Raw genomic sequence first — 17,834 nt, 5'->3', positions numbered from 1 at the left:
AGTGTATTTTGTGAGAATGGAAGTACATATATTAAATATATAAATGAGATGATACATCCTATGAAGATGCAAATGAGTTGATTTAAGTGAAGGCTTGGGCCATCGCATGACGTCAATGTAATGTCATGTAATGATATTCATAACTTCACTTTTTTTTTTAGAATGTTAAATGCTAGTAGTTAGAGGAAAGACGGAAATGGCAATGGCCAAACACGAACTTCTAAATACAAGGAGTAACCCAATCACTCGAGAAATAATGCACTTGCAATCCGTACTCTCGCTTACATCACTCACTTTTGACATTTTTCAAATTCGAGAGTGTATCATTTTTCTTATATAAATTTTTGTACAATTAACAAGGAAAGGAACCAAATAAGTGTATTTGATAAGAAGTGAAGTGCAAATATCAAATATTATATAATATTATGTACCATTAATTGGTCTTTTTTATTTATTAAATGTACTGATTCTAAAGTGAAATGACATTAGTGTACATAAATCATAAATAACAGAACCAAAATTTAAGGGTGTGTTTGTTATTTAAGTTAAAAAAGAAAAATGCATTACTCTCTCTGTTATGCATGGTGCGTGTATGTTATATATATATATATATATATATATATGTATAGTAGTAATACTATATGCTTTAAACGAGGTACACAGTAATCATAAAATACATACTTTCCTGTAACGAGCGAAGAATCAACCAATGGGCAATGAGGAACCAGCATAAATACTATATTTTATTGTCGTAAATAGTTCCAACATAGAGGGTATTTATATCTCCAACCCTAATCCTCATCTTGCCACAGTGAAAAGGGGCCCACCTTTTGTCTGATGTATGAACCAATTAAACACTACTCAAAATGGCAAATTCCAAGCAATTATTCTGATTGCTATAATACGGTATTATTGAAGATTAAAACTAGCTCAACTTTGTCTTTTTAAGCAACGCAGGCATGTATATATATATATATATATATTGTATTTATATATCTATCTATATCTATATAGTTGTAATGTACACTTCTTACTAGTATTTAATTTTCATTAATATCTGTACTAAAAGCAAGGAAAGGTGGAGAGAATCTAGAAATGCCCATTTCTTTTCATTTCCTCAAAAACCCAGAAATTATTAAATTGGAAAAGAAATCATAGGGAGAGAGAGGAGAGAGAGAGAGAGAGGAAGAAAAGGCATAGAATTAAAAGAGACCGGATGTTGACAAATATAATGTCACTGTTCTTAGAAGGTCGTTTTTTTGTGTGTGAAGATTTCTTATCTGGGATCTCTCTCTCTAAAAAAAACTCTTTGGTTCTCTCTCTAAAAACTTCCTTTCTTTCAGAGACTGGCCCAGCAGATCGAAATCTCCATCTTTTCTTCTATCTGATGACGATCTAAGCTCCTCCAGATTGTGTTACCAAAGTACCCACTTTGTTGCTTCTCTGTATTTATTATGTGATTGTTCTTTTTTGCTCATATTGTCCTTGCTGGTGCCAGTCTGAGAATATAAATGTCCATGTTCTTAGTTATTGAGTATTGGAGGTACTACTTCTCATGACTTGAATCCATGGGTGGTTCTTAAGGAGAGGTGATTGCAGGATGTGGGTCTGAGGTAAAATTTAATATCATACACTTTCTGATTGATAATTGGATTCATGGGTTTTTGGATTCTGGAGTTTTGATGGATTCTTTATTTGATGATTTGGTTAATTGGGTTTTAATTATTTCCAAATTTCCTTTTTGGGTTTTTAAAATAATTGATTTTGATCTCTTGGAACAATTGGTTTTGTGCATTTTGCATTATTATATAATTGACTCACTTTAATGTAATTTGTTATTTTGTTATACTATTAATGGATTTAATGTACATTTGAATTTGGTAATTGGTCATTTTTATGTGTGATCTTTCTAGCTTCTGCTTCTAACCAGATTCTTTCTTATGGAAAACTTGGCAAAACGAAAAGAACTTACAAGTTCCCGTGTTGATGATAGGGTTTTTATGAAATTCTAGTATGTAGGGGCTTTTAATTGGATCATTTGAGATTGGAAGAGCTTATTGATTAGCCTTGGTTCTAGTGCTTAGATTTTTGCTTTTAGTATGTCTGCTGAGAAATTTATTGTGTACATGGTAATGATTTTTCTTAATTCTAATAAATAAGTGGTTTCAATTGCATCATGGCTCATCCGGGAGCAAGTCCAGAATGGTAGAATTCAATTTATTCTGCTTTACGTGGAGATTTGCCAATGACAGCATGTTGATACCTGATCAAATGCACTACTTTCCAAACCAAACATCATATAGATTATTATTAATCTTGCTGCATTTAAGTTGCCTACATGCCTTAGAAGGTTAATATTATATGGTTTATGATAGATGAGATCCGGAAGGTGCTGCGGATCACATATTCAGTTACTTTTATTCACCCGATTTTGAGATTTGGATAATGCCCACTCTAAGGTCTACAATCTTAATATCTTTTATGTATTTGCCAGCTTTCCTCTGCAACCTATTGTCATGTAGTATACTTTTATACTTCATGTTTTGATGGTGTTGCTTTTTAAGCTGCTGCTTTCCTCCCCCTTCCCGTTCCCTCCATAACAGGAAGAAATGTGTGTTTCTCTATCTTGAGGGACGTTTTATTAATTTGGTCAATGGATCATTCTTCCTGTTCAATTTGAAGCAGCCACCAGTAGATACATTGTTTTTTCCCCCTACTATTATAGCGTTTAATAGCAGTCTAAGCAATGAGCTTTGTCCCATGATTTTGACATTAAATTGAAACTGACGCGAGAGGTTCTTAGTCATGGTATTTTTTTTCGCCCTTTAAAGTGATTGTCAATCCTGAATTACCTTTCTGGTATCAATTTTTTTACTTACTCTTAATCAAGTGATTATAACAATGAATACACTAGGGCAATGTGTTCAGCACAGGTGTTCAGAGATATTTGGATGCCTTTGTGGAGCAGAGTGCTTTGTATACATTGTTTAATAAAGTAATTGCTCTTCCTTAATTTACCAAGAAAGAATAATTTTACATAGGATGTTGTGTAAACTCCTACATACCTGGAAAGAAATGAGGCTCTATGTAGCATATGACAAAATTTAACTCTTATTTAATTATTAATGTAATTCCGGATCATATCAAGAAATTTCTTTTGGGATCCTCTAATGAAAAGGGATATGTTTTGCCTCTTACTTTTGGACATGCTTGTTGGGTACTTGTTCCATAACAAGTGTGCAAACATCCCATTCCCTTACTCTGGCTATCCTCTGTTTGAATCAGGAGACTTATATTAAAGTATCAGGCAACATAGTTAAATCACAATCCAAATCTACGAGGTGTGTTTTTTTTCCTATTTCTTTCACACCTTTTCTGGATGACTTGTTGAGAGATATTAAGGGAAAGTTTTTCACCAATGCATTTAACCATTAGGTTAATGTTATTTCCCTAGCCATGATTATGACATGATACATACAATAGGATGTGTTTCATGAGTACAACAATATGTAACGCCAATATGTAGGTCTCATCTTGAATATTTTACAAAGATGCATTAATACTCTAGACACATTAATTAGTTTTGGTACTCGATATAAATAATCTTTTTTGACCTTTTGACGAAGTGGAAGCTATGAACGTTCACGAATGAAACAGTAAGCAACTTTGAAACCACCAAGTATGGGAAAAGAGAATTTTGAAAATATTATTAATCAAGGGATGGATTCTACTCTCTGCAGTACATGTATATATAATGAATAAACCTTAACAACGCAAGAAACCTACCGCATAAGCAAAGCTAAAAATAAGCCCAAAATGGAACTTTCTCTAAAAATTATGAAAAAATAGAATAAGAAACCTAATCACTAAAAACTACTAAATACCAAAAGTAAAAAAATTTCGAGTCCATTTAGACTTCTAACAAAAATCTTGAAATAATCAACAATTTTGAAAATGCGATTTCGGGGCCCTAAACGATGGAATTCTACGAGTTGGCCCATTTTCAATCGGGAATGGGTCTTTTCGGGTCAAAACGAGCTCATCGAATCTGTTTCGAAAAAAAGTGTCAGTCCACCTGTTTGGCCTTTCGGCTCTCCAAACTGGCCATATAGGTTTATGCAATCAATTCTTCATCATCTTTTATTTGACGAAAAAAAAAAAAAATTATAATTGTTGTTCCAAAGGTAAATTAAAATGGAAAAAGAAAAAACACACAGAGACTTTGTTTACTTGTGTCTCCTAGAAGGGGAAGTATAAGAAAGGAAATTTAAAATTTCTTTCGAATGTAATGCATTTAATGGAGTCCTTGGTAAAAAGCAAGAAAGAGTAAGCCGAGTTATAATACCATGTTTGTGTTTGCTTTTTTACACAGATTATATTCCATAGTTATTGGTGTTCTTCAACTTACCAACGCCGGCCACCGCACTCCACGGGTAATCATTGACATTCTTGAACTTGGACTATAAGCTTTTCTTTTTGTAGTGGGGTGGTGTCTTTGGGAGAGGGGTGACAGATGATCAGAAGCATCCACAAATTTACTGATATTTTAGATTCTAATTATGTTTTGTAGTGGATAAAATGGTATGAATTGTTACAGTTTTAAAAAAATATCCGATTCATGCCCCAATTTTGACTTATACTTTGTCATGTGAATGAAATTACTTCTCGTGTCTTTCATATATTACTTATTTCAATTTTTGCACATTTAAGTGTATCTTACAGTATTTAATACAATACAATTAGGAAAAAAAAAATGCAAAAGTTGATACTAAATTCAATCTATGACTTGGAAGTGATGGTTATTTCCAAATATTGAAGTATGAAGCATTATTTGATGTGTACATTCTTTTTATCTCTTAAGTGTATATATGGTATGCATACATGGCGGTGTAGACCGTGTAGCCTAATGGTACTTCCTCACCTTTCAAAGGAGAAGGTTGATGGTTCAAGTCCCCATAGGGGCATTGTGGGTGCGTGAGTGTGTTTCTTGCCAATGAAAAAAAAATTATGAATTACCAAAAGCATTCTAGTTGCTCTTTGTTATTTGCATTTGTTGTATTTTTTTTTTCCCAGCTCTTAAATACTTTAAGAGTATTTCCAGATACGATTCTTTTAACACTTATCTGAAATACAAAGATAATTTTCCTGAGAAAAGTTAATCCTTGTAGGAAACTAGGTCCTTTGTGACTAAATGGTATCCTCAAAGTGTAAACTTCCATGTCTTGCCCTTCTTTGCCTGTGGAAGCAACCCTGGGTTACCTTTTTCAATATTAATGTATGCTATCACTACATTCTGTATCAGCTCAATTTAGGCATCAATTCCCTTGGTTTGTCCATTTGTTGTTCAGACTACTTTGTTAGTTGCCTATGCTAGAGGATCAGAGTTTTGCTTGGGTCATCTGGATATAGATTTATCCTAATCAAACACTATAATTAATGAAACAACCTGATAATCATTGTCTTGTGTGTGTCACTCTTTTTGCTTTTCTTATCGGAATAATATGGCATGAATTGGTGCTTCAAATTAGCAAAACCTATATTTCAAGATTATTAAGGCTTTCTCACTGAAGGAAAACAGACTTTTCTTCTTTCCTTTTTTTTTTTTTTTTTTCCTTTTTTTAGTATAACAATCTTTATCTTCTATGTTTTTGTTCATATCAAGAATTAAGAGGTGGGTAATCATGCCAAGCAGTATGTCCTAATCAAGTGAAAGAAGTTTGATATTACTTTTTGCTGTTGAGAACTTGGTAACTGATTTATGTGATCTATATCAAACTTGGAATCATTGGTTGGCAGGAATGGGAACAAAAGTGCATTGTAAAAGCTACTTGCCGGCATATTACTCCATGAGGAATCATGATGACAATTCTAACAGTAGCAGCTGGCACCTCTTTCATGGAGATAAAACCTTAGCAAATGGGCAGTTTTACAACAGTTTCTTCCCATGGAGTGTCGCAGACGCGTATCCATCACACGATAAGGTTGCATTAAAGCAGAAAATGCTTGAGCATGAGGCGATATTCAAGAATCAGGCATGTAGTCCCAAGTGTCTCTATTGTTCCCAGTCATTTTTACACATTCAAACAATCTGCTCTATTTGATACTACTAATGGAGTCCATATTTTTGGAGGGTGTCAAGTAAATTCAATTGGGTTTTTTTTTTTTTTTTACATTTGCTGAAGTGCTCCATTCGCTTTCTAGATGCTTGTGATTATTTAAATCTTTTATTGTACCCAGGTTTATGAACTCCACCGCCTCTACAAAATACAGAGGGACATGATGGATGAAATTAAGAAAAGGGAAGCACATAAACAGTGGATATCAATTGATACATCGTCTTCGTCAACCCCATTGCCATCTCAAATGCCATCTGAAGAAGTTCAGAAATGGCATATCACTAGTTTCCCGTTGGCGAGCTCTGTTTCTGCTAGACAATCTGTTTCAGGGGCTGAGATTATTAATTCTCCTGTGAGTTGTACCAAAGGGGATGGGATGCAAACTGGTCCAAGTCCTTCCCAAAATGGATGCAGTTCAAAAGATTGTGAGGTGTTGGAATCCAGACCCTCAAAAGTGAGGAAAAAGTTGTTTAATCTTCAACTTCCAGCAGATGAGTACATTGATACCGAAGAAGGAGAACAGTCCCTAGACAATAAGACGTCTTACATTTTGAGTTATTCACCGAATACAAATCATAATGTTGCACATGAGAGTGGAGTAAAGTTGTTTCTTGGTGCTGAGGTGAAGAATGATTGCCAAGTAGATGCTTCAAGATCTGGTTCCTGTTTAAGGAGATCTATTGGGTTGGCTGACTTGAACGAACCACTTCAGCTTGAAGAAGCAAGTGTTCCAGCATCTGTTGATTTTCTAGGTCGTGCTGCCAGCCATGGAGAGATAAATGGTCTGGATCTGTCTTCTAAACCAAAATCACAGTTAATTTTGAATAACTCCCAACATGGAAACAACAATGGGACTTTGAGCAATATATCTATTGAGAACAAAGGAAACGGGAGAGAGTGGTTCTCCCATATGTATGAAGAAGGTAAGAATTCTCTTGAAATTGCAAAATCTGAGTGTTTTGTTCTAGATAAGCATGTTCTTACCATGAGTGTATTTTCAGCTATTGAACTTCATGTCTAGATTGTCTTTCGATCTCTACGATGATGAGGTTATTGGTAGTTGCATTCTTTGAGCAACTACTTTAGTACGTTTGTTTCTACATATAAAAATTATAAACATATAATAATAAAATATGCTAGTAGAAAAAATTAGATTCTGAAGGTCATATCTGAAGGAAGTTTTTGACTTTCCAAAAATTTCGAGAAAAAATTAAAAAATGTGTAAGAAATATATGTGGGGAAGTGTCATGTACTTCATTCATTACCTTTCAACAAACAAACCACTTATGAGCTATCATGCTACTGATGTTCTTTTTTGGGACTATCAAAACGGGGAACCAATATTTTGCTGTAAAATCTGTTTAATTCTATAATGTAGCAAATAGATCCAAAAAGATTCTTCTACTTTTTTAGGGTTAATGATTTCAATTTGAATGTTTTCTTTATTACAGGCCTCAGTAAAGGCTATCTGAATCCAATCCATCAAGGTCTCCAACCTGATAAGTTGCCTCTACCTACCCAGCCAATGCATATTATGCCTGACAAAGCTTTTCAACCTGCAGGAACTCTTTCTAGTCATTATAGCAGGGGGGATCTGCGGAGAGATGGCACAGTTCATCGTTTAGAAATCTCTGAAAGAAGTTGTGATGTTTCTAATTTTAGCCATCTGGACCCGGCTGTGGCTTCTCCTATACCCGGTCCTTATCAATTTGTTAATTCCTGTGATTTGGCGAATGCTCGGTCTTCCTCTGTCTCATCGTGCAGAAATCCAAGTAGTAGCTTTACCCAGAAGTTAACATCAATTCAAAAACTCCCATCTTTTAACTCGTCTGTGACCTTGAGTAGGAGTTCTCAGTCATCTGCTCAGAGCCATGAGATTTTTGGAAACAAATGGCTACTTAATAGCAGTTCCATGTCAAATCATGGTCTTGGATGTGATCTACCTAACCGGAATGGGTTTTACCATGGATCCTCATCAGGGTCCAAGGAAGTACCAGCTTGCATCCCTTCAGTTGGCTTTGATTATCTAAAGTTTTGTAAGAATGATAATATGGGCTCTGAACGGTCAATTAATTATGGTTCTGGAAGTTTCTTCAAGGGCTCAAATGTTATAGATTTGAATTCTAGGAAAGGCATGAACTTGAATGTGTCCCTTTCAAAAAGTTCATCTAACATGGTGGCTTCCCAGGATGCTCTTGAGATCATAGATGGAGAAGGGAAGCATGAAGACCATCTAGGAGCAGCGTTGCCTTGGCTTAGAGCTAAGCCTGCTTCTAAGAGCGAGACTATCAATATGAGGAGGGATTCAAACTCGGTAGAAATGAGTTTCTTCCAAACTTCTTCTAACCAGTTGTCCATCAAAACTGAAAAAGATAAAGGTCCCAATCAAATTTTTACCCAGAATCTTACATCAGCTTCATGCGACCACAATGTTGGGGCCAATAGGGACGAGATTGGTGACAGCCTTGGAAACAGAAAGATACTTGGGTTTCCTATTTCTGTAAATCCTTGTACTTCTCGGAATGAGTCTTCTTCTCATGGCTCCACCTCGGCATCCCTTCGTAGCCGTCTTCATGGAAATGGAGAAATTGATATAAATGTGGCTTTTGACCTTCTGATTCCTGAGACTAGCAAGCAGAGTTCTGCAGAAATTCTGGTTGAAGACAAGGAAATGGGTACAAAAGTTTCTATTTTCAGAAATCACATTGATTTGAATTTGTCTGCGAGTGTGGATGAAGTTTTTTTAGCACCCTCTGTTGCAAACACCAGTGCTAATGTTAAGCTTGCATTGGAGATAGATCTGGAAGCCCCCGTAGTTCCAGAAATTGAGGAAGATTTTCTCCATGGGGAAGAACAAAAGCAACCTGAGACACCCTTACGCTCGCCACAACATAAAGCTGAAAACCCAGAGCATGAAATTGTCAGGATTGCAGCAGAGGCTATAGTTTCCATCTCATCATCTGCTCATCAGAATCACACAGAGGACACTGCTTGCCACCCATCTGAAGCTTCTTTGGCAGACTCTCTCCTGTGGTTTGTGGACGTAGTTTCTTCTTGTGCAGATGATCTCGAAAACATTCTTGGCAGTGAATCAAGGGGCAAAAATGGTGGAGAAAATGAGCAATCTTCCTCCAATGAGATTGATGACTTTGAGGCCATGACATTGAAACTGACAGAGATCAAGGAAGAAGAGTATATGCCTATGCCTCTGGTTCCCGAAACCAGAGAAGTGGAAGGAACAGGAGTCACTTCTGTAACTAGTCGATCCCAGAAAGGCCAGGCCAGGAGAGGGAGGCAACGGAGAGACTTTCAGAGAGACATTCTTCCAGGCCTTGCTTCTTTGTCAAGGCATGAGGTCACCGAGGATCTTCAGACATTTGGAGGGCTGATGCGAGCTACAGGCCATCCATGGCATTCTGGATCAACGAGAAGGAGTTGCACCAGAAATGGCGGTGGTAGGGGAAGGAGGCGGTCATTGGTTGACTCTACCCCTGCTGTGGCAGCAGGCACAATTTGCACCCCGCTGATGCAGCAGCTTAATAACATTGAAGTGGGACTGGAGGATAGAAGCCTTACAGGGTGGGGGAAGACAACCAGGCGCCCCCGCCGGCAAAGATGCCCCCCAGGTAATCCTTCGTCTGTCCATTTAACATAATTGTGGGAGAGGCTTGCTAATTGAGATTTCATAGCGCAGCGTGGGGAAGTAGAGAACTGCTTTAATGGCTATTGGAGTAAGGTGGTTGTTAGATATGGTGTTTGCTTTTGTACATGCCTTAAATCATAACTTGGGTCCCGGTGGCTGTTTGTCATTTGGTCACCATTGCGCGATTTCTTCCGTGTTTGAGCATTGTTGTTTCAGTCTATGAAGTAATTCTCTCATAATCTGAAGTGCCATGATAATTTGTCTCTAGTGTAGTAGATAGGAGGGACATCATTTTTATCTTAGAGATTGTACAATAGTGAGTTTTTTTTTTCTTTCCCAATTTTCTTCAATAAAATTGTTAAAGATGAAGTTAGTGTATCCAGAAATACTTTGTTTTCCCCAGGAAATGAATGAGAAAATTGGGGTTTTCATCATTAACCTTACATTGGTTAAATGATTAAAGCTTTACCCCATTTCTGGCTGTAAAGCATACTCTTGCCCTCGTGTGCTCTAGTCAGTATAAAATTCTCAAATTCCTTTCTGGAGCATTGTCTTTCTGAGCTAAAACTTGTTCGTGGAAGCGTGATTCTCAGAGCATCTTAACCCTAGACATTGCTGCTGCTGCATTCTATGGTTGTTTGGTTTAATGGGGGTAACCCTGGACATTGCTTCATTCTATAGTTGGCAGCCAAAAACAAGCTTCAAACCATGGACTTGGTGCAAAAAGGAATTACTCAGCAGGATACTTGCCTATTCAACACCTTTTCTTTTCATTGCCAGTATTCTCTGAGAGTTTGTACTGCTCCAGCTTCCAAGGAGGGTTTAATTGGCCAAACAAGTTATCTTTTAGAGGACAAATTATTACATGATTCCGGCTAATCACAAGTTTCACAACCTGACATGCAAGCAAAAATATGAATAAAGCTAACACATTTGCTTACCGCTTGGGGCATGTAAAAATTTCTCCTTTTAGAAGGACCGGAATAATAGAAGGTTCTCCAATGTTTATGTGGATAGGCAATCTGTCTTACTCAAGACTGCAGATGATATTAGGCATAAAATGCTCACTGCTACTAGCTTGGAGGACTCGTTAGTCTTGTATGAGGATTAAAAATGCTTGGGATATTGAATAATTGTTAAAATAAAGAAAAATGATACATCTTTCGAATTCAGAGGATGCCGACCAGGTGTTGCATAAGTGATATGGTGCACACGGTTCCGGTTCCTACAGTTCTTGGCGGAACCAAAATCGGCCCCAACGATTCACAAAAATTGGAACCGGAACTGTTGGGACATGGAATTGGAACTGAACCGAACCGGTTCCACAGTTCTGGTTCCTTGTTTTTTTTTTTTTTTTAAAAATAATGAATCTAAATTCATTCGTAATGTATTTTGATGTATAATATTGTACATGAGAACATACTTTTACTATACATTTCTCTTTGTATGCATCAATAGACATATATATTAGTAATTATATAATTAAAAACATAATATTTATAATTATTTAACGATTCCAAAATTTCAGAACCGAAACCAGAATCGTGAGAACCGGAACCGACACACCGGTTCAATTCCATGGTTTTTTTGTGCACCCCTAACGAGTGAAACCTCATGACATCACCCTAACATCATGTGGTGGGACCTACATTATCATTGCCCTTAAATAATATGTCAATTTTATTTTAATTTAATTTAATTTTTTTTTCAAATTGTATAGATGAAAATGTATATTACAGGTGGGCCTTTGGCCAATACAAACCATATTGCTGGTATCCAAGCCCAAAATATTGGTATTTTGTTTCCTTTATCGGTTCAGTTCTACGTTTTTCCTGTGCATCCCTAGGGAGTGGGACCTCATGACATCACTCTAACATTATGTGATGGGACTCATATTCTACTTACATATTTCATATTCAGCATCAAAGGATGTATCATTGCAATATGTCAATTTTATTTCCTTTTCGCCCCAGGGGCATAGTGGCGTTGGGAGAAATCCGGGAGGCAAGTCCTTGAAATTTCGTTTTCGAACCGTATTTCTAACTTAAATGGTGTCGTTTTCTTTTCTTGGTTAACCCTCCCCCATCACCCCCGTGCAGAAAAATTAAGCAAATTGTATAAATGAAAATGTAAATTAGAGGTGGCCCTTTGGCCAATACAAACCAGATTGCTGGTATCCCTTCAGCTGTGCAATATGTCCTCCTTTCCTCACTAATGGATTTTTGAATTTTTTTTTTTTTTTTTTCCTTGGCAAATTAGGTGGGTCGAATACGGGAACACCCGTTTGAGGAGGTAGGCGCTTTACCAATTAGACCACTGAATTATACCCGATTGTTGAACCTTTGAAGAACCTTAATTCATACATTCTCTTTTAATTTCAAAAGATAAAATGATTTCAATATTATTTGCATTTACCATAATAATCTTAATACAAAGGATTGGGGATAAAAATTGAAAATATTTTTAATTCCAATCATATAATTGGAGAGAGTCCGAGTCAAATTATGGTTTAACATAGCCCAGCTGTAGAGGTAGCCCAGATGTAGAGGGAATTCTGTGTACCTTACACATTGCTAGTGGAACACATTATATGAAAATTTTATTGTTGCTGTATAAATGATGCAAAGTTGGATAAAAATTTAAATTTAAATAGTTCGGTGATCCCAATCAATCAAAAACATGTTATGTCACCAACAAGCGGTATAAAAACAGACACATTTCGTGATAATGGCATGATGAAATGGTTGTGGACCACTTAATAATTTCATGTAAAGTTCTAACATAGCTCATAAGTAATATGAATTGCTGTGTAAAAAATGTAATGTAATATCAGGACAACAAATGATGAAATGACGGAGGGAGAATTCGGTCCATATAGAATCTATCTCTTTCAACAAAATGTAAAATGAAAAATGATTCTTACACCGAATAGTTATACTGAATTGGTAGACCTGTTATCTTCACTTAATTATATTTAATATAAATAATTAATTAAAAATTATTCGATTAGACAATTCAATATAAATATTCAATATAAATATCATTTACTCTTTTAAAATATGTAGATTAGATTAGGGTAAGCTATTGTAGAAGTCATGTATATAGCAAAAGCCCACCAGCAGGCAATAATATAATCACAGAAAAAGAGACTTTTGTGATTGGTGAATTTAGTACTATCTTTATCGTACAGAAATCAACTGAAGACCAACCGACACGGAGGCTTGTAATGTTTAAGTGCCACGTGTACAAAACAAGATCTCACTTTATATAAACGAAAAAACTCCTGTCTCTCTCTTCACTCGGACATTTTCATCTGGAACACTATTATAGAAGTAGACAAGATATAACAGAAAGTCCTATGTTGACTAGTTAACTTTTGGTGGATGAAAATGAATTTACTCATATGACCTTGTTGCACAAAATCGTTGGTTTAAAAAAAAGAATCTGGAAGGGGAGTTGGTATATTTAAGTTACGTGTTTGCCCCTCTTCTTTCTCTTTCTTTCTTCTCTTATACATACATACATATAATACAACAAACACATGCAGAAGCACTTATTTGCCATATTTGATTTTGGGTATCTGTTATAAAAAAATAAAATAAATAAATAAAAAAACACTTAGAAACTATTTGAAACGAATGAGCTAATCAAAAAATTAGTAATCACAACCAAACGTAGTCCCAAACGCACGCCACCGCCTAACATGACTAGTTTGCGATGTGCTTGTATGTGATCCAGTAACAGGCCTTCTCCTTGATGAATAAATTCGATAGAGATGTAATGAGAGACCGAGAGGACAATGACCACATTAATATTCATGGGTGAAGGTGTAATTTTAGTTGACATGAATGGACAATTTGGTCTTCTCAAAACAAGAAGGCTAGTTTTGTCTAGTTTTTTATTTTATTTTAATAGAACAAACTGATTTTAAGCTCAACTCAAAAAATGGAGGTCAATAGGTCAATGTGTATAGTCAATGATTAAGGATAGTTGACCAATAAATGATGAAAATTTAAGGGATGCTTTGTGTAATTTAATCCTTATTCTAAATTAACATTCTCAATTTGATTTTCATAAAATAAAAAAAATACTTATCAATTAATTTAAATTTACTTAATATAGGTGCATAGAGACACTAATTGTGAAAAAAAAAAAATAATAAAAAATAAAAATAAATTTCCATAAAGACAGTCATATCATAAGGCAAAACCATCTCTTGTAATCCGAAGACATTAAATCTGTTTTTGTAAGTAATGATGTTGAAAATCATTACAACACCAAAAAATTCAGGACAGATGATTTTGGCCTCCATGAAGAATATAGTGCTATCTCTTATGGTACTATGAAAATTTGACTCAAAAGTTCAAACCATCCATATGCCCAAACTACCCTTTTTGTGTTCCCAATTTACCCCCACTCAAATCTATATAATATCCTTTCCTATCAAGAGAGTTGGATTCAAACAAACATAAGATATTAAATATGAACAGACCAAACTAACTTCAGACACTAACATATACCTAAATCAGAGACAATCAGACAACTTTAAATGAATCTGAACAAAACTAGTCATACCTAAGAGTTAAATTCTTGGTCATCAGCACATGATTTCTCACATTACTTGGGCTTTCCTTCTCCATTATCATTCTGAAAAAAGAGGGGGGACAGAAAACAGTAGTCAGTATCACAGGTTGGAGAAACATAAATTGTTTTTAAATCGCAAGACATGAAAGAAAAAGAAAAGCAGAACAGTGACAAATATTTCCGATGCCTTTAATTCTCCACACAATCTTACCAATTTCTTCTTGCAGTCGTCCAGAGCTTTCTCATGCTCTGCCCTCTTCTTAGCTGCTGCTATGTCCTAAACACAACACCAAGTTACAGTTACTCATAAAGAAACCGTTTAAGATCGCTGTGACTCATAGAACAGATTTTTCGTTATTTTGTTCACGATTTTGCAATACAATTGGTTTAATTGAATCTTTAGTTAGAGTAAGACAAAAAAAAATACAGAACATTCATAATAAAAAATATTCTAATTTAAAGAACATTCATATCTGTTCGTAAAAGCTTAATTATCACAAATATGTAAAAATAGTTGCATCAATTGATGTGTCTATGACAGGTAAATCAAAGCCTGAAAAGACTCTCGATAGACCTCTTACACGGGTTCATAGTATGAATTTTGATCCCACCTAAAAGCCTCTCTTAGCTTCTAAATTTTAAGATAAGCACAATACATTAAGTATAAGAAAGAGACCTTTGGCTCCACAGCGTCCAAGAGCGTTTCTACCAATTCGCGAATGACTTTATCGCTTTCCAGATTTAAAGGATCGCTTTCTTCAGGCCTAGCCTTCAATCCCTTCAAGAATAACTGCAGAATTTGGTGATACTCATCCAGTTCTGCGGCTTCTGCCTGCAAAATGAATCAGCTACATTTTAAACAAATCAAAATACATCACTAAATTAAAAAATCAGAAAAAAACAAATCACTACCTTCTTATAACCACTTTTATCCCTTTCTTCCAGGAATTCCTCCATTACATCCCTAGATCTTTGCTGCTCAATTATTCCCATGGTTTGAAGGAATAAACCAAACTTCGCACTGTAATTCTCAATTACATCCTTACGTTTGTCAACGATTTCCTTACGTTTTTCAATGATGGATTGATACACTACTGGCAAAATTATACTTGATATTATAATATAGTCCTTGAAGTTCAAAGTTTGTAGGCCAGCAATAAATTTTGTAGAAAATCCTGAAAGGATAAAGATAAAATCGGATAAATTGGCAGTAAGTAACATAACTAATATCAACTTGAAAAGGAAAAAACCAGCAGAAGCCTTGAAACATAAATACAAACGAAAAATAAAATTAACTTACGAATCATTATGGGTCTTTAGAAATACACTGGTAACAAGTAAATTGAGAAGTCCGGCAAGTCCAGTTAGTTCCATCAAATTGCTACTATTTTTTTTGTTCATACTTCTCTGTATAGAAGTTGTATGTTTCTGTTTCAGTACTCTCACTGAAACAGAATTCTTGGACACTAGGAATGTGGCGACCTTGTGGGCGGATGTGTGTGAGCGTGTGCAGGCTACCACACTGGGCGAGTTATAGGTACACAATCCCACATCGTCTGGGTGTGGATGGGGCAAGTGCTATATGTAGATTCAACACCCTTCTATGACACAACCCGTTTTAAAGCCGTGATAGCCGTGAACCCATCAGAACTCTGTAGTTAAGCATTCTTAACTTGGAGTAGTACCAGGATGGGTGACCACCTGGGAAGTCTCTGGTCTGGGTGAGCCAAAAGCGGACACTGTCTGGCCAGGGTGAGGGTCGTTACAAATGGTATCAGAGCCTGACCCAGCCGGAAGTGTGGCCAACGAGGACGTTGGGCCCCAAAGAGGGGGTGATTGTGGCGACCTTGTGGGCAGGTGTGTGTGAGCGTGTGCAGGGGGCACCAGTAGGCTACCACACTGGGCGAGTTACAGGTACACAATCCCACATCGTCTGGGTGTGGATGAGGCAAGTGCTATATGTAAAATCCCACATCGTCTGGGTGTGGATGAGGCAAGTGCTATATGTAGATTCAACACTCTTCTACAACGCATTTTAAAGCCGTGATGGCCGTGAACCCATCAGAACTCTGTAGTTAAGCGTGCTTAACTTGGAGTAGTATCAGGATGGGTGACCCCCTGGGAAGTCTCTGGTTGGGTGAGCCAAAAACGAACAATATTGTGTCTGGCCAGGTGAGGGTCGTTACAAGGAATTCCTCCATTACATCCTAGATCTTTTCTGCTTAATTATTTCCATGGTTTGAAGGAATAAACCAAACTTCGCACTGTAATTCTCAATTACATCCTTACGTTTGTCATCGATTTCCTTACGTTTTTCAATGATGTATTGATAAACTACTGGCAAAATTGCACTCGATATTATAATATAGTCCTTAAAGTCCAAACCAGCAATAAATTTTGCAAAAAATCCTGAAAGGATAAAGATCGGATAAATTAGCAGTACCTAACATAACTAATATCAAATTGAAAAGGAAAAAACCAGCAGAAGCCTTGAAACATAAATACAAACGAAAAATAAAATGAAAAATAAAATTAACTTACGAATCATTACGGGTCTGCAGATATACACCGGTAACAAGTAAATTGAGAATAGCAAGTCCAATTTGTTCCATCAAATTGCTACTATTTTTTTGTTCATACTTCTCTGTATAGAAGTTGTATGTTTCAGTTTCAGTACTCTTACTGAAACAGAATTCTTGGACACTACCCGGGGTGTAAAGAACCTAAAAAAACAGCTATTAGAGATTTAATCTAAAATATATATATATGTATATTACATTAAAACAGATAAGACCACCTCTCTTAAGAAAACCGGATTATATGGTAACTGCACTTTGTTCTTTGGTTCTTCCAAAGAGAAGCTACTGGAAAAACCAGCTGAACCTGCATAAGCCCTCAAGAAAGGGTAACCTTTATAAAGATTACCCGCCCTCTACTTGCTTGGAAAAAGAAAAAAGAAAAGAAATTAGAAAAGAAAATCTCACAAAAAGTACAAATGCAAGAACACATAGATATGAGAGAAGTTATACATAGAATCTCATAAAGTACAAATGTTTCATTCACATGCATAGAACTTTTTAAGGAGACATGTAATTATTGCATTGTCTCCTTTAAAAATTACAAAGTTACCCTTTCAAGTTTAAATACGTGTATAATCAAGTTTGAAATTTTTGAATATTGTAAGGGTATTTTATGGAAAGATGTGAAATATTTTGGGACAACCCAAAAAGGAAAAATTGACAACTGTTATGGGACGGAGGGAGTATTAATTATTTAAATAATACAAATTTTTTATTTTTATTTTTTTTTGTTTGTAAATAGGTGATTAAATGGGTTACACGTGTAACCCATTTAATAAACAGGTCGGGTTAGTATTGAGAATTCCTGACAAGATTATTAAACTGGTCGTGTTCAAGTTGAGCTATTTAGTATAATACTCTTAAATTGATACGACACGATTACGACTCACGAACATGAATTACCACCCCTAA

General features: G+C 35.9%; 2 protein-coding genes and 1 long non-coding RNA gene across 7 annotated transcripts; 1 reads left to right on the top strand and 2 right to left on the bottom strand.

Moving 5' to 3' along the window:
- Positions 1 to 1,066: 1,066 nt before the first annotated feature.
- Positions 1,067 to 10,137, top strand: LOC132302810 (uncharacterized). Of its 4 annotated transcripts, none has more exons than XM_059799774.1 (5): positions 1,067 to 1,613; positions 4,373 to 4,433; positions 5,797 to 6,032; positions 6,238 to 7,039; positions 7,568 to 10,137. In XM_059799774.1, the coding sequence occupies exons 3-5, from the start codon at positions 5,799 to 5,801 to the stop codon at positions 9,769 to 9,771; spliced, it is 3,240 nt and encodes a 1,079-aa protein (XP_059655757.1). In that variant the 5' UTR covers positions 1,067 to 1,613; positions 4,373 to 4,433; positions 5,797 to 5,798; the 3' UTR covers positions 9,772 to 10,137. The 4 variants fall into 4 exon arrangements, with proteins under 4 accessions (XP_059655757.1, XP_059655759.1, XP_059655756.1 ...); XM_059799776.1 differs by lacking the exon at positions 4,373 to 4,433 and having other exon boundaries at positions 1,068 to 1,613; positions 7,568 to 7,603; positions 7,679 to 10,137; XM_059799773.1 differs by lacking the exon at positions 4,373 to 4,433 and having other exon boundaries at positions 1,068 to 1,613.
- A 1,841-nt stretch (positions 10,138 to 11,978) lies between these two features.
- On the bottom strand, positions 11,979 to 15,480 carry LOC132302811 (uncharacterized). 2 transcript variants are annotated; one of them, XM_059799778.1, is made up of 4 exons: positions 15,256 to 15,478; positions 15,020 to 15,175; positions 14,555 to 14,620; positions 11,979 to 14,406 (listed from the first exon to the last, which is right to left on the bottom strand). In XM_059799778.1, exons 1-4 carry the CDS (start codon positions 15,334 to 15,336, stop codon positions 14,377 to 14,379), a joined length of 333 nt encoding a protein of 110 aa, XP_059655761.1. In that variant the 5' UTR covers positions 15,337 to 15,478; the 3' UTR covers positions 11,979 to 14,376. The 2 variants fall into 2 exon arrangements, with proteins under 2 accessions (XP_059655761.1, XP_059655762.1); XM_059799779.1 differs by lacking the exon at positions 14,555 to 14,620 and having other exon boundaries at positions 15,256 to 15,480.
- Positions 15,481 to 16,547: 1,067 nt separating this feature from the next.
- Positions 16,548 to 17,413, bottom strand: LOC132302178 (uncharacterized). The gene is made up of 3 exons (XR_009480760.1): positions 17,141 to 17,413; positions 16,885 to 17,066; positions 16,548 to 16,752 (listed from the first exon to the last, which is right to left on the bottom strand). It is a non-coding gene; the product is annotated as an uncharacterized LOC132302178 (long non-coding RNA).
- Positions 17,414 to 17,834: the final 421 nt, after the last annotated feature.

This window comes from Cornus florida, unplaced genomic scaffold (assembly GCF_030987335.1).
Source record: "Cornus florida cultivar Cherokee Brave unplaced genomic scaffold, ASM3098733v1 CherokeeBrave_3.0.0_Hap2_Chr04, whole genome shotgun sequence".
In the NCBI taxonomy this organism is placed as follows: domain Eukaryota; kingdom Viridiplantae; phylum Streptophyta; class Magnoliopsida; order Cornales; family Cornaceae; genus Cornus; species Cornus florida.
The sequence above is the reverse complement of the archived record's forward strand: the minus strand, read 5'-3'. Positions and strand labels throughout refer to the sequence as shown.